The sequence below is a fragment of the Pseudophryne corroboree genome, chromosome 1 (genome assembly GCF_028390025.1).
Source record: "Pseudophryne corroboree isolate aPseCor3 chromosome 1, aPseCor3.hap2, whole genome shotgun sequence".
NCBI lineage: Eukaryota > Metazoa > Chordata > Amphibia > Anura > Myobatrachidae > Pseudophryne > Pseudophryne corroboree.
In genome coordinates, this window is record NC_086444.1 from 1017687785 (window position 1) to 1017711040 (window position 23256).

At 47.4% G+C, this 23256-nt stretch overlaps 1 protein-coding gene across 2 annotated transcripts in view; it reads left to right on the top strand.

Moving 5' to 3' along the window:
- NEIL3 (nei like DNA glycosylase 3) overlaps nt 1–23256 on the top strand; it is a 201888-nt gene that overhangs the window by 130217 nt on the left and 48415 nt on the right. For both annotated transcript variants that reach the window (XM_063920666.1, XM_063920667.1), the window contains 3 exons: nt 11293–11506; nt 11739–11813; nt 11900–12066. In XM_063920666.1, the coding sequence (XP_063776736.1) occupies nt 11293–11506; nt 11739–11813; nt 11900–12066 (456 nt within the window). The remainder of the gene's footprint in view (nt 1–11292; nt 11507–11738; nt 11814–11899; nt 12067–23256) is intronic.

The following is a 23256-nucleotide window of genomic DNA, read 5'->3' on the forward strand; positions in this document are numbered from 1 at the left end:
GGAAGACAAAATGTGAGGTTATGTGGACTGTACAGAGGAGATGTAACTGGATAGGGAAGCATTGAGGGTAATGTGTGTGGGTCTGGAATTTGATAGGCTTGTAGAAGAGATGAGTTTTCAGGGAACGTTTAAAGGTTTGGAGACTAGAGGAGAGTCCTATTGTGCGTGGTAGGGCATTCCACAGAGTGGGTGAAGCCCGGGTAAAGTCCTGTAATTTTGAGTGGGAACAAGTAATACTTGTTGATGAGAGACGCAGATCATGTGCAGAGCGGAGAGGTCTGGTAGGGAGATATTTTGAGATGAGCGAGGAGATGTATGATGGTGCAGTTTGGTTAATAGCCTTGTATGTAAGTAAAATATTTGACACGGTAGAATACCGGTAACCAATGGAGGGACTGACAGAGCGGATCAGCAGGTGAAGAATGACTGGCGTGGAAGATTAGCCTCGCAGCTGCATTTAAAATGGATTGTAGTGGTGAGAGCCTATGTTTGGGAAGACCGGTCAGGAGACTATTAAAATAATCAATGCGGGAGATAATGAGAGCATGGATTAGAGTTTTTGCTGTGTCTTGTGTAACATAAGGGCGTATTGTGGATATGTTTTTAAGGTGCATGTAACATGATTTAGAGACAGATTGAATGTGTGGAACAAAGGACAGTTCAGAGTCAAGGGTGACACCTAGGCAGCGAGCTTGTGGGGTAGGGTGGATAGTTGCATTGTTAACAGTTATGGAGATATCAGGTTGGTAACTACTCTTAGCTGGTGGGAAAATAATTCTGTTTTGGAAATGTTGAGTTTGAGGTGGCGAGATGACATCCAAGATGAAATGGCAGACAGGCATCCAGTGACACGAGCCAATACAGATGGTGATAAATCTGGGGAGGATAGGTAGATTGGAGTATCATCAGCGTACAAATGATACTGAAATCCGAAGGAGCTGATTAGTTTACCAGGAGAGGAGGTATAGATTGAGAAAAGCAGACGACCTAAGACTGAGCCTTGCGGTACTCCAACTGATAGAGGTAGAGAAGTGGAGGTAGAATCAGAGAAGTGAACACTGAAAGAGCAATTAGATAGGTAGGATGAGAACCAAGTAAGGGCTGTGTCCTGAAGACCTAGGGATTTTAGTGTTTATATGAGAAGAGAGTGGTCAACAGTGTCAAAAGCAGCAGAGAGATCTAGAAGAATAAGTAGTGTGTAATGGCCTTTTGATCTAGCAGTGACTAGATCATTCACTACTTTGGTCCGTGCCATCTCTGTGGAGTGTTGGGCACAAAAGCCTGACTGAAGTGGGTCCAATAAGTTGTGGGAGTTAAGAAAGTGTGTAAGGCGAGTGTAGGCAGGTCTCTCAAGTAGCTTGGAGGGACTGGGTAGCTGAGAAATGGGACGGTAGTTACAGAGTGTGTTTGGGTCAGAGTTGTGTTTTTTTTAGGGAAAGATACCAGTAGAGAGAGAGAGATTACAGATTTTTGTTAAGGTTGGGATAAGCTCAGGAGACAAAGTTTTACTGACCTGTGATGGTATAGGATCAAGAGGAGAGGTAGTGGAGTAGGAGGATGAAAAGAGTGTTGATACTTCATCTTCACTTGTGGGATCAAATGAAGAGAAAGTGCCAGAGGGTTCAGGTAGGGAATTGAGCAGGTCACTGGCTGAGTTAGAGCATACCATTTCATCTCGGATTTTATCAATCTTATCCTTGAAGTAGGAAGCAAGTTCTTGTGCACGGATAGTAGCTAGTGGGGGAGGTGAGGGAGGGTAAAGAAGTGATTTGAATTATTAAAACGTCGCTTGGGGTTGGTGGCATGATGAGAGATTGGAAATATGTTTGTTTGGCAGTGTCCAGCGCCTGACGATAGGAGTGGTAGGTAGTCTTATATGTGAGAAAGTCACTTGGATTCTGAGATTTCCGCCACTGACGTTCTACTTTACGTGACAGTTTTTGTAGGTGTCTTGTTGATTTAGAGTGCCATGGTTGGCATCTAAGCCTACGTGGAGTGTGATGGGTAGCTGGAGCCACTTCATCAAGGGCACTCTCTAGGGTCTGGTGCAGGTGGGATACAGCAGTGTTAGGTGTGGTGAATGTAGAGATTGGTGAGAGAAGTTGTTGCAGAAAAGTGGAAAGTTGTTGAAAATTTATATTGTTAGTATTTCTGCGGGTTAGAGGAGGCTTGCTTGGCTTTAGTGTCCTAGAATTTAAAGTAATAGAAGAGATTGTGAAGGTGATCAGGTTGTGATCAGAGAGAGGGAAAGGAGTGTTAATTCAGAAACTGAGCAGAGCCTGGTGAACATTAGACCAAAGGCAGTGGCCCTCCTGGTGAGTAGAGGAATCGTACCATTGGGTTAGGCCAAGAGAGGAGGTTAGAGAGAGGAGTTTGGATGCATGAACAGATTGTGGACTGTCGAGCTATATTGAAATCGCCCATAATGATGGTGGAGATGTCAGAGGATAAGAAGTGTGGGAGCCAGGCAGAAATATCTTCTAGAAATTGTTTAGGTTGCCCAGGAGGGCGATAGATAGCTGCAACACGCAGAGAGAAGGGGGTGAACATCCTGATAGAGTTAAATGATATTCTTTCCAGCTGAAGGGAAATGTTGTAGAACTATTCTAGTGGGTGTGTGCGTGCATATGTGTGTGTGTGTGTGTGTGTGTGTGTGTATATAATACATATACTGTATGTAAGCACATACATACATATATACATTTTTCTTTGCTGAATTGGCAAGCATATACAGGTTGAGTATCCCTTATCCAAAGTGCTTGGGACCAGAAGTATTTTGAATATTGGATATTTCCGTATTTTGGAATAATTTCATACCATAATGAGATATCATGGTGATGGGACCCAAGTCTAAGCACAGAATACATTTATGTTTCATATACACCTTATACACACAGCCTGAAGGTAATTATAGCCAATATTTTTAATAACTTTGTGCATTAACAAAGTGTGTGTACATTCACACAATTCATTTGTTTCATATACACATTATACACCCAGCCTGAAGGTCATTTAATACAGGTTGAGTATCCCACATCCAAATATTCCGAAATACGGAATATTCCGAAATACGGACTTTTTTGAGTGAGAGTGAGATAGTGAAACCTTTGTTTTTTGATGACTCAATGTACACAAACTTTGTTTAATACACAAAGTTATTAAAAATATTGTATTAAATGACCTTCAGGCTGTGTGTATAAGGTGTATATGAAACAAAAATGAATTGTGTGAATATACACACACTTTGTTTAATGTACAAAGTTATAAAAAATATTGGCTAAAATGACCTTCAGGCTGTGTGTATAAGGTGTATATGAAACATAAATGCATTCTATGCTTAGATTTAGGTCCTATCATCATGATATCTCATTATGGTATGCAATTATTCCAAAATACGGAAAAATCCGATATCCAAAATACCTCTGGTCCCAAGCATTTTGGATAAGGGATACTCAACCTGTACAATGTTTTAATAACTTTGTGTATTAAACACAGTTTGTGTACATTGAGCCATCATAAAACAAAGGTTTCACTATCTCACTCAAAAAAATTTGTATTTCGGAATATTCCGTATATCGGAATATTTGGATATGGGATACTCAACCTGTATTACTGTTTTTGTTCTGGCTTAACAGGCTTATTTGGGATACTTTAATTTACAATAACAAACTTCAGTTTTGAAAGGGCAACGTTCAACTTAAAATTTAGAAGAACAAAGTTCACAGAATGTTATTGGTCTTATTAAATGTTACACATCTGTATATTAAACAGTGTTCTCCACAGGCTTGATTTTCAGGCGGTCTGCCCGGCACTCTCCCCTCCCAGCTGAATGGAGCTGCTCACCGTACCTCACTGCAGCTCTCAGCTCCCTCCTCCCCCTCACCTCTCCACTCCCCAGGTTCCGGGTATTTCTGCCCCTCTCCCTGTATCTATTCCTGCAGGCTCTTCTTGTTGCAGTCCTGGGTTCTCTATGCCTCTGTCATTGAAGCTGCACCCGGCTGTGCAAGTGCGCTGCAGCCAACTGGCTGGGATGGCCAGCAGTGGGGAGAGGGGATGAGATGGACGCTTTGTGCTGAGATCTCCTGGCCATGTAACTATTAGACCCTGCGTCCATGCAGATGGAGTGGGGCACCTCCCAGAAACCACTCCCCTACCCTCCACTCCACTACAAAAAAATAATATATTCATGTGAAGATCTCAAATGTTGGCGATAATGATAGTGTATGAACTGTAGTTAATCCCTTGGCTCGACTGAAGCTCTAAGAAAAGAGAATACGAATCTCAAAAACAGATCAAACATACATACAGAAAATAAAGCGCTGTCGAACCAAATTCATTTTGTTCTTTCTTTTGTATTTTTTAGAAACATTTAATCACAATACAACATACACATGACCGGTGTTTCACATAAAAACAATTAATAAAACACCACGTAACATTTATTACAATCATACATATTTGTTCCTCTGGCCCGGCTATAGTATCCCACACTTTATAGTATGGGTCTTCAACTTGTGGCCCTCCAGCTGTTGTGGAACTACACATCCCAGCATGCCCTGCTCAGTTTTAGAATGCCTTAATAGCAAAGCTCTGGCAGGGCATGCTGGGATGTGTAGTTCCACAGCAGCTGGAGGGTTGCAGGTTGAAGACCCATGCTTTATAGCAGAGCTGGCCAAACCAGTTCTCGAGATCTACCAACAGTTCACATTTTCCAGACTACCTAGCTGGTGCACAGGTGTAGTCATTATTAATTAAGATGTGCTGTATTCATTCCTAACTGATAATTCTACAGATCTCCAGGAGGCCTGGAAAACATGAACCGCTGGTAGATCTCGAGGACCGGTTTGGCCAGCCCTGCTTTATAGCATTAAAGGCCTTATTCAGACCTGATCTAGCAGCAAAAATCTTTCTCTAATGGGCAAAATTATGTGCACTGCTGGTGAAGCATATATAACATGTGAAGAGAGATTTAGATTTGGGTGGGTTATTTTGTTTCTGTGCAGAGTAAATATTGGCTGCTTTATTTCTCTAACGTCCTAGTGGATGCTGGGGACTCCGTAAGGACCATGGGGAATAGACTGGCTCCGCAGGAGACATGGGCACTTTAAGAAAGAATTTAGGTTCTGGTGTGCTCTGGCTCCTCCCTCTATGTCCCTCCTCCAGACCTCAGTTTGAATCTGTGCCCGGACGAGCAGGGTGCTGTTCAGTGCGTCGGTAAGGTGACCGGCGGTCAGGAGACCGCCGGTCACCAGTACTACACCCTTCAAAAAGAGCATTCCCTGTGTGTGTGGTGTGTCTGTACGCTTGTGTCGACATGTTTGACGAGGAAGGCTATGTGGAAACAGAGCGGGAGCAAATGAATGTGGTGTCTCCGCCGACGGCGCCGACACCTGATTGGATGGATATGTGGAAGGTTTTAAATGATAATGTTAATTCCTTGCATAAAAGGTTGGATAAAGCTGAAACCATAGGACAGTCAGGGTCTCAGCCCGTGCCTGATCCTATGTCGCAGAGGCCGTCAGGGTCTCAGAAGCGCCCACTATCCCAAATTGTTGACACAGATACCGACATGGATTCTGACTCCAGTGTCGATTACGATGATGCAAAGTTACAGCCTAAATTGGCTAAATCCATCCGTTACATGATTATAGCAATTAAGGATGTGTTGCACATCACAGAGGAAACCCCAGTCCCAGACAAGAGGGTTCATATGTATTGGGAAAAAAGGCAGGTGGTGACCTTCCCCCCCCTTCACACGAGCTAAATGAGTTATGTGAAAAGGCTTGGGAATCTCCAGATAAAAAACTGCAGATTTCCAAACGGATGCTTATGGCGTATCCTTTCCCACCAACGAACAGGTTATGCTGGAAATCCTCCCCTAGGGTGGACAAAGCTTTAACACGCTTATCCAAGAGGGTAGCCCTGCCGTCACAGGATACGGCCACCCTAAAAGATGCTGCGGATAGAAAGCAAGAGGGTACCCTGAAGTCCATTTATACACATTCGGGTACCTTACTAAGGCCGGCAATTGCGTCGGCCTGGGTATGTAGTGCTGTAGCAGCATGGACGGATACCTTATCTGAGGAACTTGATACCTTGGACAAGGATACTATACTAATGACCCTGGGGCATATAAAAGACGCTGTCCTATATATGAGAGATGCTCAAAGAGACATTAGCCTACTGGGCTCTAGAATAAATGCTATGTCGATTTCTGCCAGAAGGGTCCTGTGGACTCGGCAATGGACAGGTGATGCCGACTCAAAAAGGCACATGGAGGTTTTACCTTACAAGGGGGAGGAATTGTTTGGGGAGGGTCTCTCGGACCTGGTCTCCCCAGCTACTGCTGGAAAGTCAATTTTTTTGCCATATGTTTCCTCACAACCTAAGAAAGCACTGTATTACCAAATGCAGTCCTTTCGATCACAAAAAGGCAAGAAAGTCCGAGTTGCGTCCTTTCTTGCCAGAGGCAGGGGCAGAGGAAGGAAGCTGCACAGCGCAGCTAGTTCCCAGGAACAGAAGTCCTCCCTGGCTTCCACTAAATCCACCGCATGACGCTGGGGCTCCACAGGCGGAGCCAGGCCCGGTGTGGGCGCGTCTCCGAAATTTCAGCCACAAGTGGGTTCACTCCCTGTTGGATCCCTGGGCAATAGAGATTGTGTCTCAGGGATACAAGCTGGAATTCGAAGAGATGCCCCCTCACCGATAACTCAAATCGGCCCTGCCAGCTTCCCCCTTAGAGAGGGAAATAGTGCTAACTGCAATTCACAAATTGTATGTTCAACAGGTGGTGGTCAAGGTTCCCCTCCTTCAGCAAGGAAAGGGTTATTATTCGAACATGTTTGTGGTACCGAAACCGGATGGTTCGGTCAGACCCATATTGAATTTAAAATCCCTGAACATATACCTGAAAAGGTTCAAGTTCAAGATGGAATCGCTCAGAGCGGTCATAGCAAGCATGGAAGGGGAGGATTTTATGGTGTCTTGTGACATAAAGGATGCATACCTTCATGTCCCCATTTATCCACCTCATCAGGCGTACCTCAGATTTGTGGTACAGGATTGTCATTACCAATTTCAGACGTTGCCGTTTGGTCTCTCCACGGCACCGAGAATATTTACCAAGGTAATGGCGGAGATGATGGTACTCCTGCGGAAGCAAGGGGTCACAATTATCTCATACTTGGACGATCTCCTCATAAAGGCGAGGTCAAGAGAGCAGTTGCTGATCAGCGTAGCACGCTCTCTGGAAGTGTTAAGACAACACGGCTGGATTCTAAATATTCCAAAGTCGCAGCTGATTCCTACGACTCGACTGCCTTTTCTGGGCATGATTCTGGACACAGACCAGAAGAGGGTTTATCTCCCGATGGAGAAGGCTCAGGAACTCATGACACTGGTCAGGAACCTATTAAAACCAAAACAGGTGTCGGTGCATCACTGCACGCGAGTCCTGGGAAAGATGGTGGCATCATACAAGGCCATTCCCTTCGGCAGGTTCCATGCGAGGACCTTTCAATGGGATCTACTGGACAAATGGTCCGGATCACATCTTCAGATGCATCGGTTAATCACCCTATCCCCCAGGGCCAGGGTGTCTCTCCTGTGGTGGCTGCAGAGTGCTCACCTCCTCGAGGGCCGCAGATTCGGCATTCAGGACTGGGTCCTGGTGACCACAGATGCAAGCATCCGAGGGTGGGGGGCAGTCACACAGGGAAGAAATTTCCAAGGTCTGTGGTCAAGTCAGGAGACTTGCCTCCACATCAACATCCTGGAACTAAGGGCCATATACAACGCCCTGCGCCAAGCGGAGTCCCTACTTCGCGACCAACCGGTTCTGATTCAGTCAGACAACATCACCGCAGTGGCTCATGTAAACCGCCAAGGCGGCACAAGGAGCAGGGTGGCCATGTTAGAAGCCACCAGAATTCTTCGCTGGGCGGAGAATCATGTAAGCGCACTGTCAGCAGTGTTCTTTCCGGGAGTGGACAACTGGGAAGCAGACTTCCACAGCAGGCACGTCCTCCACATGGGAGAATGGGGACTTCATCGAGAAGTCTTCACGCAGATTGGAAGTCGGTGGGAACTGCCACAGGTGGACATGATGGCATCCCGCCTCATCAAAAAGCTACAGAAGTATTGCGCCAGGTCAAGAGACCCTCAGGCGATTAGCTGTGGACGCACTGGTGACGCCGTGGGTGTTCCAGTTGGTCTATGTATTTCCTCCTCTTCCTCTCATACCCAAGGTGCTGAGAATCATAAGAAAAAGAGGAGTGCGAACAATACTCATTGTTCCGGATTGGCCAAGAAGGACTTGGTATCCAGATTTGCAAGAAATGCTCACAGAGGACCCGTGGCCTCTGCCTCTAAGACAGGACTTGTTGCAACAGGGGCCCTGTCTGTTCCAAGACTTACCGCGGCTGCGTTTGACGGCATGGCGGTTGAACGCCGGATCCTAGCAGAAAAAGGCATTCCGGATGAGGTCATTCCTACGCTAATAAAGGCTAGGAAGGACGTGACGGCTCGACATTATCACCGTATATGGGCCCTCATTCCGAGTTGTTCGCTCGGTATTTTTCATCGCATCGCAATGAAAATCCGCTTAGTACGCATGCGCAATGTTCGCACTGCGACTGCGCCAAGTAACTTTGCTATGTAGAAAGTAATTTTACTCACGGCTTTTTCATCGCTCCGGCGATCGTAATGTGATTGACAGGAAATGGGTGTTACTGGGCGGAAACACGGCGTTTCAGGGGCGTGTGGCTGAAAACGCTACCGTTTCCGGAAAAAACGCAGGAGTGGCCGGAGAAACAGTGGGAGTGCCTGGGCGAACGCTGGGTGTGTTTGTGACGTCAAACAGGAACGACAAGCACTGAACTGATCGCACAGGCAGAGTAAGTCTGAAGCTACTCTGAAACTGCTAAGTAGTTAGTAATCGCAATATTGCGAATACATCGGTCGCAATTTTAAGAAGCTAAGATTCACTCCCAGTAGGCGGCGGCTTAGCGTGTGTAACTCTGCTAAATTCGCCTTGCGACCGATCAACTCGGAATGAGGGCCATGGTGAAAATATGTTGCGTGGTGTGAGGCCAGGAATGCCCCTACGGAGGAATTCCAGCTGGGCCGTTTCCTTCACTTCCTACAGTCGGGAGTGACTTTGGGCCTGAAATTGGGTTCCATTAAGGTCCAGATTTCGGCCCTATCCATTTTCTTTCAAAAAGAACTGGCTTCTCTGCCTGAAGTCCAGACGTTTGTAAAGGGAGTGCTGCATATTCAGCCCCCTTTTGTGCCTCCAGTGGCACCTTGGGATCTTAACGTGGTGTTGAGTTTCTTGAAATCACACTGGTTTGAACCACTCAAGTCGGTGGAATTGAAATATCTCACGTGGAAGGTGGTCATGCTACTAGCCTTGGCTTCGGCTAGGCGTGTGTCAGAATTGGCGGCTGTCACATAAAAGCCCTTATCTGGTTTTCCATGCGGATAGAGCAGAATTGCGGACCCACCCACAATTTCTGCCGAAAGTGGTTTCATCCTTTCATATGAACCAACCTATTGTGGTGCCTGTGGCTACTCCTGACTTGGAGGATTCCGAGTTACTGGATGTGGTCAGGGCTTTGAAGGTTTATGTAGCCAGAACGGCTAGGGTCAGGAAAAGAGAATCTTTGTTTATCCTGTATGCTTCCAACAAGCTTGGGGCACCTGCTTCAAAGCAGACTATTGCTCGCTGGATCTGTAACACGATTCAGCAGGCTCATTCTGCGGCTGGATTGCCGCTGCCTAAATCAGTTAAGGCCCATTCCACAAGGAAGGTGGGTTCTTCTTGGGCGGCTGCCCGAGGGGTTTCGGCATTACAACTTTGCCGAGCGGCTACTTGGTCAGGTTCAAACACCTTTGCAAGGTTCTATAAGTTTGATACCCTGGCTGAGGAGGACCTTGTGTTTGCTCAATCGGTGCTGCAGAGTCATCCGCACTCTCCTGCCCGTTTGGGAGCTTTGGTATAATCCCCATGGTCCTTACGGAGTCCCCAGCATCCACTAGGACGTTACAGAAAATAAGATTTTACTTACCGGTAAATCTATTTCTCGTAGTCCGTAATGGATGCTGGGCGCCCGTCCCAAGTGCGGACTTCTTCTGCAATGCTTGTATATAGTTATTGCTTAAATAAGGGTTATGTTATAGTTGCATGAGGGTAAAAGATCTGATGCTCTGTTGTTCATACTGTTAACTGGGTAAGTTTATCACAAGTTATACGGTGTGATTGGTGTGGCTGGTATGAGTCTTGCCCTGGATTTCCAAAATCCTTTCCTTGTACTGTCAGCTCTACCGGGCACAGTTTCTCTAACTGAGGTCTGGAGGAGGGACATAGAGGGAGGAGCCAGAGCACACCAGAACCTAAATTCTTTCTTAAAGTGCCCATGTCTCCTGCGGAGCCAGTCTATTCCCCATGGCCTTACGGAGTCCCCAGCATCCACTACGGACTACGAGAAATAGATTTACCGGTAAGTAAATTCTTATTTTTTACACTGCAGTTTAGACTTCAGTTTGAACACCCCCCCCCCCCCCCCCCCTCAAATCTATCTCTCTGCACATGTTACATCTGCCCCACTGCAGTGTACATAGTTTTGTCGATTAGAGAAAAATTTTGCTGCGATCACGTCTGAATTATGCCCCGAGTTACTCTCCATGCTTGGTTGCTTGTGGCCACAATGTAACAAATAACTTATTTAGAATGTACATCTTTACATTTGCATGTTTGTATCATATGGCCAGTTTCCATGAATGTCTGGTGTGATTGTACCAACTTAACAGCTTTTCTGAAGGCCCGTACACACTGGTCGATATATCGTCCGTTCTCTTGAACGGCCGATATATCGCGGGACCGTCGGCCAGTGTGTACGTCCGATACGTCTGTGAACTCCGTCGTTCACAGACGTATCGCGTCGGCCGTGCAGCACAGCCGACGGCCAATATATCTACCGATATATTGGCGCGTCGCTGTGTGTGTACGGGGCGGTCATCCGACCACCCGTACACATGCTGCGGCGGGCGGCGGTGATTGACAGCTGAACTGGGCGGGCGTGTGTACACGCCCGCCCAGTTCATGACGTCAGTCCCCGACGGATCGAGCAGTGTGTATGCTGAACACACTGCTCGATCCGTCTATAGATATATCTGCAGATCAATTGATCTGCAGATATATCTATTAGTGTGTACCCACCTTAAGTTTCAATTGAGTCCTAGTGGTAAGTGACTGACCCAGTTTGCTTAGAAATTTATTTTTACTATTCCAAGGAATGCATCAGACTGTCAAGAAAAAGTTAGATTATTTCAAGACTTGGATGTCTGCTCCCCGAACTTCAGTTTTTCTAGAGTGGAGTCTGAGGTAAAGAAGCAGGGATGCCGTATGCTCTGTGACGTGCTCCTTGATCAAGCAGTGCTACCTGGAGTCGGCAATATCATTAAGAATGAAGCTCTTTTTGACAGTGGCCTGCATCCGGCTATTCAGGTGAAGTATGCTAATTTTATAGGTTCATTCAGTAAATAGAGATAAATTCAGAAGTGTATTTACCATTCGCCTTGCTAACATGCACTACCTTGCAAATGAAATAGACCTGGGCTTTTTTTTTTTTTTTTTTATAAAAATTAACCTTTTATCTGTGATTTATTATTTTTAAATTGACTCATTAATTTTTAAGATCAAGGTTATATTTTAAACTATACTGGCTTCTGCCATACAGGCTGGTCAGCTAACCGATCAACACGTGAGCCATCTTGTAAAAATGACCCGTGACTTCACACTTCTCTTCTATAAGGTAAATAAGCTAAAGAATACGCTCCTTGAAACATGCTAAATAAACCTAAATAATAATTCTAGAATAAAAAAGTCTTGTTTTTACAGTGTCGGAAGACTGGCTCAGCCCTCTACAAACATTACAAAGTGTACAAAAGACCTAACTGCGGTCAGTGTGGTACAAAGATCACAGTGTGTCGTCTGGGAGAACACAACAGAATGACCTATTTTTGTTCAAAGTGCCAAAAAGATCAACCTCAGCAGGTTGATGCAAGGTATAAAAAGGATTTTTACAGCCAAATGTTGAACTATGTATACTGTACAATCTGTTTTTTTAAATACAATTTTTTTCATTCAAAATAACTAGACTCAATGGCCGGGATGTAGTGAAGTCTGAGTTCTGCAGCCCTTTTGTGCTGCCTACGGCGCCCTGGAATTTGAATGTGGTGTTAGATTTTCTACAGTCCTCCTGGTTTGAACCTCCGATGACTGTGGAAGACAAGTACATCACATGGAAGACGGTGATGTTACTGGCCCTAGCTTCTGCTCGACGTGTCTCAGAATTGGGGGCCTTATCGTGTAAAAGTCCTTACTTGGTCTTTTACGAGGACAGAGCGGAGCTCCGGACTAGACAGCAGTTCCTTACGAAGGTTGTCTCGGCATTTCACCTGAATCAACCTATTGTGGTTCCGTCCAGTTCTGACTCTCCTGTTCCACCGGAGGCGTTGGATGCGTTGCGGGCCTTGAAGATCTCTGTTAAGCAAACGGCTCGGATCAGAATGACGGATTCTTTGTTCGTGCTCTATGATGTGCAGAAAATAGAATTTTGGTTACCTACCGGTAAATCCTTTTCTCGTAGTCCATAGAGGATGCTGGGGTCCACATTAGTACCATGGGGTATAGACGGGTCCACCAGGAGCCATTTTCACTTGAAGAGTTTGAGAGTGTGGGCTGGCTCCTCACTCTATGCCCCTCCTACCAGACTCAGTCTAGAAACTGTGCCTGAGGAGACGGACATCTTCGGGAGAAGGATTTAACACAGAGAGTGGCGAGATTCATACCAGCTCACACATACAAGGCACATCAAGCTAACTTATCTTGAAAACTCGGCATCCGCTGAAATAGTACTTACCAACTAACAATGCAGCACTTAACTATAAACAAAGTTGTACTGAACCGGATAACAATTGCAGGAAAACGAAGAGCTGGGAGGGCACCTAGCATCCTCTACAGACTACGAGAAAAGGATTTACCGGTAGGTAACAAAAATCCTATTTTCTCTTACGTCCTAGAGCAGGGGTGGCCAACCAGTCAGAGACCAAGAGCCCAAAAAAATGTGTTAGGTACGTCAAAGAGCCGACATCGAGCCGAAGGCGCACATGCAAAAAGGGGGTGTGGCCTTGTGCCTTCTAGGCCACGCCCCTGGTATAAAATACATTGAAAAAGCCAGATCCACATAAAATATATAGAAACATCCAGATTCACATAATACACTTCAGCTCCCCCATGTGTCACTCCAACCAGCACCCTCTTGTCACTCCAGCCAGCACCCTCCTGTCACTCCAGCCAGCACCCTCCTGTCACTCCAGCCAGCACCCTCCTGTCACTCCAGCCAGCACCCTCCTGTCACTCCAGCCAGCACCCTCCTGTCACTTCAGCCAGCACCCTCCTGTCACTCCAGCCAGCACCCTCCTGTCACTCCAGCCAGCACCCTCCTGTCACTCCAGCCATCACCCTCCTGTCACTCCAGCCAGCACCCTCCTGTCACTTCAGCAAGCACCCTCCTGTCACTCCAGCTAGCACCCTCCTGTGTCACTTCAGCTTCCCCCAATTCATGCCACTGTAGCAGCCCCTTATGTGTCCTCTGTTTGCTGGTGGGTGTCTCATCTCTAGTATTTGACTCCCTCAGTTCTAAGTCCCCGTAATGCTGCTGCGTGTTTTTCTGGAAAGCAGTGGTTACCGGATCTGTTGTGGTCATGTGACTTTGTGTGTTAGGAGCCACATTTGAAGTAAGAAAGAGCCTCATGTGGCTCTAGAGCCACAGGTTGGCCACCGCTGTCCTAGAGGATGCTGGGATCCACATTAGTACCATGGGGATGTACCAAAGCTCCCAGAGTGGGAGGGAGAGCACGGAGGCTCCTGCAGAACTGATTGACTAAACTACAGATCATCAGAGGCCAAAGTATCGAACATGTAAAACTTTGAAAACGTGTTCGACCCAGACCAAGTTGCAGCTCGGCAAAGTTGTAACGCCGAGACACCCCGGGCAGCCGTCCAGTAAGACCCCACCTTATGAGTAGAGTGGGCCTTGACAGTCGTAGGACACGGCAATCCTGCCATAGAATACGCATGCTGGATAGTGAACCTGATCCAGCGAGAGATCGTCTGCTTAGAAGCAGGACACCCAATTTTCTTGGGATCATACAGGACAGAGAGTCCGATTTTCTGTGATGAGCAGTCCTCTTCACATAGATTTTCAGAGCCCTTACAACATCCAAGGACTTTGGTGAAATTGAGGCGCCAGTAGCCACTGGCACCACAATAGGTTGGTTGATATGAAATGCCGACACAACCTTCGGAAGAAACAGCTGACGTGTCCAGAGCTCAGCTCTATCTTCGTGGAAAATCAAGTATGGGCTTTTACAGGACAAAGCCCCCAACTCCGACACATGTCTAGCAGAAGCTAAGGTCAACAACGTGACAGCCTTCCATGTAAGAAATTTAACCTCAACCTCCTGTAGAGGCTCGAACCAGTCCGATTGGAGGAACTGCAAAACCACGTTAAGATCCCAAGGCGCCGTAGGCGGTACAAAGGGAAGATGGATGTGCAGAACTCCCTTCAGGTCTGAACCTCAGGGAGGGCAGTCAATTGTTTCTGGAAGATAATGGATAGGGTCGAAATCTGGACCTTGACAGATCCCAAACTCAGGCCCATATCCACACCGGCTTGTAGGAAGAGGAGAAACCGTCCCAGTTGAAACTCCACCGTAGGAAATTTCTTGGACTCACACCAAGATACATATTTTTCCAAATTCGATGGTAATGTTTAGACGTTACTTCTTTCCTAGCCTGTATCAGGGTAGGAATAACCTTGTTTGGAATGCCCTTTTGAGCTAGTATCATGCGTTCAACCTCCATGCTGTCAAACGTAACCGCGGTAAATCTTGATAGGCGAACGGCCCCTGCTGCAGCAGGTACTCCCTAAGAGGAAGAGGCCTCAGCTCTACTTGCAGTAGATCCAGAAGATCTGCGTACCAAGCCCTTCTTGGCCAATCTGGAGCAATGAGGATCGCTTGAACCCTTGTTCTCCTTATGAGCTTTAGAACTCTTGGGATGAGTGGAAGTGGAGGAAACACGTACACCGACTGGAACACCCACGGAGTCACTAGGGCGTCCACTGTCACTGCTTGCGGGTCCCTCGACCTGGAACAATACCGCCGAAGCTTCTTGTTGAGACGAGAGGCCATCATGTTGGTCTGGGGTACGCCCCAAAGATCTGTTACCTCCTTGAACACCTCTGGATGGAGACCCCACTCCCCTGGATGGAGATCGTTTCTGCTGAGGAAGTCCGCTTCCCAGTTGTCCACTCCCGGAATGAAGATTGCTGACAGCGCCAACGCGTGTTTCTCTGACGTCCCAGTGGATGCTGGGAACTCCGTAAGGACCATGGGGAATAGCGGCTCCGCAGGAGACTGGGCACAACTAAAGAAAGCTTTAGGTCACCTGGTGTGCACTGGCTCCTCCCACTATGACCCTCCTCCAAGCCTCAGTTAGATTTTGTGCCCGGCCGAGGTTGGATGCACACTAGGGGCTCTCCTGAGCCCTTAGAAAGAAAGTATAGATTTAGGTTTTTTATTTTCAGTGAGACCTGCTGGCAACAGGCTCACTGCAGCGAGGGACTAAGGGGAGAAGAAGCGAACTCGCCTGCTTGCAGACGGATTGGGCTTCTTAGGCTACTGGACACCATTAGCTCCAGAGGGATCGACCGCAGGCCCAGTCCTTGGTGTTCGGTCCCGGAGCCGCGCCGCCGTCCCCCTTACAGAGCCAGAAGCAAGAAGAGGTCCGGAAAATCAGCGGCAGAAGACATCAGTCTTCACCAAGGTAGCGCACAGCACTGCAGCTGTGCGCCATTGCTCCTCATGTACACCTCACACTCCGGTCACTGAGGGTGCAGGGCGCTGGGGGGGGGCGCCCTGAGCAGCAATATTAACACCTTGGCTGGCAAAAATACCACAATATATAGCCCCAGAGGCTATATATGTGGTAAATACCCCTGCCAGAATCCAGAAAAAAGCGGGAGAAAAGTCTGCGAAAAAGGGGCGGAGCTATCTCCCTCAGACACACTGGCGCCATTTTCTCTTCACAGTGCAGCTGGAAGAAAGCTCCCCAGGCTCTCTCCTGTAGTTTTCAGGCTCAAAGGGTTAAAAAGAGAGGGGGGGGCACTAAATTTAGGCGCAATATTACATATACAAGCAGCTATTGGGGAAATTTCACACAGTTATAGTGTTAATCCCCACATTATATAGCGCTCTGGTGTGTGCTGGCATACTCTCTCTCTGTCTCCCCAAAGGGCTTTGTGGGGTCCTGTCCTCAGTCAGAGCATTCCCTGTGTGTGTGCGGTGTGTCGGTACAGCTGTGTCGACATGTTTAATGAGGAGGCTTATATGGTGACGGAGCAGATGCCGATAAATGTGATGTCGCCCCCTGTGGGGCCGACACCAGAGTGAATGGCTAGGTGAAAGGTATTAACCGACAGTGTCAACTCCTTACATAAAAGGGTGGATGACGTAACAGCTGTGGGACAGCCGGCTTCTCAGTCCGCGCCTGCCCAGGCGTCTCAAAGGCCATCAGGGGCTCAAAAAACGCCCGCTCACTCAGATGGCAGACACAGATGTCGACACGGAGTCTGACTCCAGTATCGACAAGGTTGAGACATATACACAATCCACTAGGAACATCCGTGACTTAATCCCGGCAATAAAAAATGTGTTACACATTTCTGACATTAACCCAAGTACCACTAAAAAAGGGTTTTATGTTTGGGGAGAAAAAGCAGGCAGTGTTTTGTTCCCCTATCAGATGAATGAATGAAGTGTGTGAAAAGCGTGGGTTCCCCCCGATAAGAAACTGGTAATTTCTAAAAAGTTACTGATGGCGTACCCTTTCCCGCCAGAGGATAAGTTACGCTGGGAGATATCCCCTAGGGTGGATAAGGCGCTCACACGGTTGTCAAAAAAGGTGGCACTGCCGTTTTAGGAACGGCCACTTTGAAGGTACCTGTTGATAAAAAGCAGGAGGCTATCCTGAAGTCTGTATTTACACACTCAGGTACTAGACTGAGACCTGCAGATCGTGCTGCAGCAGCGTGGTCGGTGACCCTGTCACACATGAGAACATATTAAAGACGTCGTCTTATATATGAGGGATGCACAGAGGGATATTTTGCCGGCTGGCATCCAAAATGAATGTAATGACCATTCTGTCAGGAGGGTATTAGAGACCTGTCACTGGACAGGTGATGCTGACTTTAAAAGGCGCATAGAGACTCTGCCTTATAAGGGTGAGGAATTATTTGGGGATGGTCTCTGGGACCTCGTATCCATTACCTCAGGTTTCCTCACAGACTAAGAAAGCACTGTATTATCAGGTACAGTCCTTTCGGCTTCAGAAAAGCAAGCGGGTCAAAGGCGCTTCCTTTCTGTACAGAGACATGGGGAGAGGGAAAAAGCTGCACCAGTCAGCCTGTTCCCAGAATCAAAATTCTTCTCTCGCTTCCTCTGAGTCCACAGCATGACGCGGGGGCTCCACAGGTGTAGCCAGGTACGGTGGGGGGCCGTCTCAAAAATTTCAGCGATCAGTGGGCTCGCTCACAGGTGGATCCCTGTTTCATTCAAGTAGTATTTCAGGGGTACAAGCTGGAATTCGAGATGTCTCCCCCCCGCCGTTTCCTCAAATATGCCTTGCCGACAACTCCCTCAGGCAGGGAGGCTGCGCTAGAGGCAATTAATAAGCTGTATTCCCAGCAGGTAATACTCAAGGTGCCCCTACTTCAACAAGGACGGGGTTACTATTCCACACGGTTTGGGGTACCGAAACCGCATGGTTCGGTGTGACCCATTTTATATTTAAAATCCTTGAACACATACATAAAAAAATTCAAGTTCAAGATGGAATCGCTCAGGGCGGTTATTGCAAGCCTGGACGAGGGGGATTACATGGGATCCCGGGACATCAAGGATGCTTACCTGCATGTCCCCATTTACCATCCTCGCCAGGAGTACCTCAGATTTGTGGTACAGGATTACCATTACCAAGTCCAGACACTGCCGTTTGGACTGTACATGGCACCGAGGGTGTTTACCAAGGTAATGGCCAAAATGATGATACTCCTTCGAAAAAAGGGAGTTTTAATTATCCCGTACTTGGACAATATCCTTATAAGGGCAAGGTCCAAGGAGCAGTTGCTAGTCGGGGTAGCACTATTTTGGAAAGTGCTACAACAGCACGGTTGGATTCTAAACAGTCCAAAGTCACAGCTGGTTCCTACGACACGTCTACTGTTCCTGGGGATGGTTCTGGACACAGAACAGAAATAAGTGTTTCTCCCGGAGGAGAAAGCCAAGGAACTGTCATCTCTAGTCAGAGACCTCCTGAAGCAAAAACAGGTATCGGTGCATCATTGCACGCGAGTCCTGGGAAAAAATGGTAGCTTCCTACGAAGCAATCCCATTCGGCAGGTTCCATGCAAGAGGGCCGCAGGTTCGGCATACAGGACTAGGTCCTAGTGACCATGGATGCCAGCCTTTGAGGCTGGGGGGCAGTCACACAAGGAAAAAACTTCCAGGGACTTTGGTCAAGTCAAGTGACTTCCCTACACATAAATATTCTGGAACTGAGGGCCATTTACAATGCCCTGAGTCAGGCAAGGCCTCTGCTTCAAAACCAGCCGGTACTGATCCAATCAGATAACATCACGGCAGTCGCCCATGTAAACCAACTGGGCGGCACAAGAAGCAGGATTGCGATGGCAGAAGCCACAAGGATTCTCCGATGGGCGGAAAATCATGTGTTAACACTGTCAGCAGTGTTCATTCCCGGAGTGGACGACTGGGAAGCAGATCTTCTCAGCGGACACGACCTCCACCCGGGAGAGTGGGGATTTCATCCAGAAGTCTTCCAAAGGATTGTACACCATTGGGAAAGGCCACAGGTGGACATGATGGCGTCCCGCCTCAACAAAAAGCTATAAAAGATATTGCGCCAGGTCAAAGGACCCTCAGGCGATAGCTGTGGACGCTCTGGTAACACCGTGGGTTACCAGTCGGTTTATGTGTTCCTCCCTCTGCCTCTCATACAAAAGGTACTGAGAATAATAGGAAGGCGAGGAGTAAGAACGATACTCGTGGTTCCGGATTGGCCAAGAAGAGCTTGGTACCCAGAACTTCAAGAAATTATATCAGAGGACCCATGGCCTCTGCCGCTCAGACAGGACCTGCGGCAGCAGGGGCCCTGTCTGTTCCAAGACTTACCGCGGCTACGTTTTGACGGCATGGCGGTTGAACGCCGGATCCTAAAGGAAAAGGGCATTCCGGAGGAAGTCATTCCTACGCTGATTCAAGCCAGGAAAGATGTATCTGCAAAACATTATCACCGCATATGGCGAAAATATGTTGCTTGGTGTGAGGCCAAAAAGGCCCCAACAGAGGAATTTCTCAACTAGGTCGATTTCTGCATTTCCTACAAGCAGGAGTGTCTATGGGCCTAAAATTAGGCTCCATTAAGGTACAGATCTCGGCTCTGTCGATTTTCTTCCAAAAAGAACTAGCTTCAGTACCTGAAGTTCAGACATTGTAAAAGGAGTGCTGCATATTCAGCCCCCGGTTGTGCCTCCAGTGGCACCTTGGGTTCTCAACGTGGTGTTGAGTTTCTTAAAATCACATTGGTGTGAGCCACTAAAAACCGTGGATCTAAAATATCTCACGCGGAAAGTGGTCATGTTATTGGCCTTGGCTTCGGCCAGGCGTGTATCAGAATTGGCGGCTTTGTCATCTAAAAGTCCTTATCTGATTTTCCATATGGATAGGGCAGAATTGAGGACTCGTCCCCAGTTTCTCCCTAAGGTGATATCAGTTTTTCACTTGAACCAACTATTGTAGTGCCTGCGGCTACTAGGGACTTGGAGGATTCCAAGTTACTGGACGTAGTCAGGCCCTTGAAAAATTATGTTTCCAGGACGGCTAGAGTCAGGAGAACTGACTCGCTGTTTATCCTGTATGCACCCAGCAAACTGGGTGCTCCTGCTTCTAAGCAGACTATTGCTCGCTGGATTTGTAGCACAATTCAGCTGGCGCATTCTGCGGCTGGACTACCGCAGCCAAAATCTGTAAAAGCCCATTCCACAAGGAAGGTGGGCTCATCTTGGGCAGCTGCCCGAGGGGTCTCGGCTTTCCAACTTTGCCGAGCTGCAACTTGGTCAGGGGCAAACACGTTTGCTAAATTCTACAAAATTGATACCCTGGCTGAGGAGGACCTGGAGTTCTCTCATTCGGTGCTGCAGAGTCATCCGCACTCTCCCGCCCGTTTGGGAGCTTTGGTATAATCCCCATGGTCCTTACGGAGTTCCCAGCATCCACTAGGACGTCAGAGAAAATAAGATTTTACTCACCGGTAAATCTATTTCTCGTAGTCCGTAGTGGATGCTGGGCGCCCGTCCCAAGTGCGGATTGTCTGCAATACTTGTATATAGTTATTGCCTAACTAAAGGGTTATTGTTGAGCCATCTGTTGAGAGGCTCAGTTATATTCATACTGTTAACTGGGTATAGTATCACGAGTTATACGGTGTGATTGGTGTGGCTGGTATGAGTCTTACCCGGGATTCAAAATCCTTCCTTATTATGTCAGCTCGTCCGGGCACAGTGTCCTAACTGAGGCTTGGAGGAGGGTCATAGTGGGAGGAGCCAGTGCACACCAGGTGACCTAAAGCTTTCTTTAGTTGTGCCCAGTCTCCTGCGGAGCCGCTATTCCCCATGGTCCTTACGGAGTTCCCAGCATCCACTACGGACTACGAGAAATAGATTTACCGGTGAGTAAAATCTTATTTTTTCTGCCCTGAGGATTATTCTTGTTACCTCTGACATTGCAGCTCTGCTCTTCGTTCCGCGCTGTCGGTTTATGTAAGCCAATGTTGTCACATTAACAGAAATAAAAAGACAAAGTGGATCTATTTGGGCGCACCCTGCAGCTGAAAAATATGTTGCTCTGGAGGTATCACCAACCTCTATTTATAGACAGAAATGGATACAGAAAATGGGCAAACACAACATCAAGCGCTGGGAGATAAAATTTCAAACCTTCCCTTATGAGTGTAAAAAGGTTTCAATAGAAGGCGTTTTTCCTCTACTTCTTAGGGTGGGGACTCCAATCCTCCATTCACATCAGGAATCATGACATGTAAGAGAATACAGTACAATGGTGTAGTATGTCTTCACAGGATCACACTTCACCCCAGTGGTCCTGATTAAATAGACAATGGGTGTTGAGCCTCCACCAGATCGTCATAAAATTTAATAAAGAAAAAAAGCGTACCCAAACTCACAATGGAAATGGGTGTAGTAAACATATAAAGGTATCTTTGTGTGAATATAGAGTCAGAAAAGACCGTCTAAAGGGCGTACCCCAACTCACAGTGACTAGGGGTGAATGAAGCCTATAAAGGTTTCTTTTAGTAGGTACTTCGAATCACAGCGTACCCCAACTCACAGTTTAACAGGTGTTCGTAATCATAGCATGGTTTCTTTCATTCTCCAGATAGCCAGGCAGAAAAGTCGATGCAAAAAGGATTTATTCCATAAAATAGTTAATAAAATATTCCCGCAGGAATAAACAAATGACAAAACTTGTTTAAAAAGGAGCAAGGATGTACGATCACACCACCTGGTTAGGACACCTGGTGTATATCAACTGAGCATGCAGATTACGGAATTCTTATCGGTGCATCCGGGGTCCAAAATCCGGGTGGGGAGATGGTGCATCAATGATGAAAAAAGCGCTCCTGTCTGCTTCCAACGCGTTTCAATCTCTACAAGAGATCTTTGACAAAGATCTCTTGTAGAGATTGAAACACGTTGGCATTGTCCGACTGCACTTGAATGGCCCGATTTCTCAGAAGATGGGCCGCATAGAGAAGACCGTTGTAGACGGCTCTTAGTTCCATTGTTTATCGGCAGGCCGGCTTCCAGACTTGACCACCTTCCTTGGAAGCTTTCCCCTTGAGTGACTGCGCCCCAGCCCCGGAGACCTGCATCCGTGGTTAGAAGGATCCAGTCCTGAATCCCGAATCTGCGGCCCTCCAGAAGCTGAGGTAATTGCAGCCACAAGAGGAGTGAAATCCTGGCCTTTGGCGACAGATGTATTCTCTGGTGCATGTGTAGATGGGATCCCGACCACTTGTCCAGGAGATCCAGTTGGAAGGACAGAGCGTGAAACCTCCCTTACTGCAGAGCCTCGTAAGAGGCCACCATCTTTCCCAGAAGGCGAATGCACTGATGAACAGACACCCGGGTTGGCTTCAGGACATCCCGGACCATTGTTTGAAGCACCAACGCTTTTTCCTCTGTAAGAAACACCCTCTGCACTTCCGTGTCGAGGATCATTCCCAGAAAGGACAACCTCCTGGTTGGTTCCAAATGTCATTTTAGAAGATTCAGGATCCAACCATGTTCCCTGAGAAGCTGGGTCGTGAGAGCTATGGACCGTAACAGCTTCTCCTTGGTTGATGCCTTTATCAACAGATCATCCAGATACGGAATTATGTTCACCCCCTGTCTGCGGAGGAGAATCATAATTTCAGCCATCACCTTGGTGAATACCCTCGGTGCTGTGGAGAGGCCGAATGGTAGGACCTGGAACTGAAAATGACAGTCAAACAGTGCGAATCGAAGATGAGGCTTGATGTGGCAACCAAATCGGAATGTGAAGGTACGCATCCTTGATATCCAGGGATACCAGGAATTCCCCCTCCTCCAGATCTGATATCACTGCCCTTAGAGACTCAATTTTGAACTTGAACTCCCTCAGAAAGGGGTTTAGTGATTTTAAGTTCAGAATGGGCCTGACCAAACCATCCGGTTTCGGTACCACGAAAAGGTGGTTGTTTTGCATATGAGGTGGTACTGGCACAATGACCTGTGCCTCCACCAACTTCTGGACGGCTTCTTGCAGGACAGTCCTGTCCGCTGGCAAGCCTAATTTGAAAAATCGGTGAGGAGGGAGATTTTGAAATTCCAGCGTGTACACCTGGGACACACTATCTTGCACCCAGGGGTCCAGGACGGATGACACCCAGACGTGACTGAAATGCCTGAGTCTCGCTCCCACCGGCCCCACCTCCGGGGCGTGCAGTCCACCGTCATGCGGAGGACTTTGGTGTACCTGAAGAAGGTTTCTGTTCTTGGGAACCTGCAG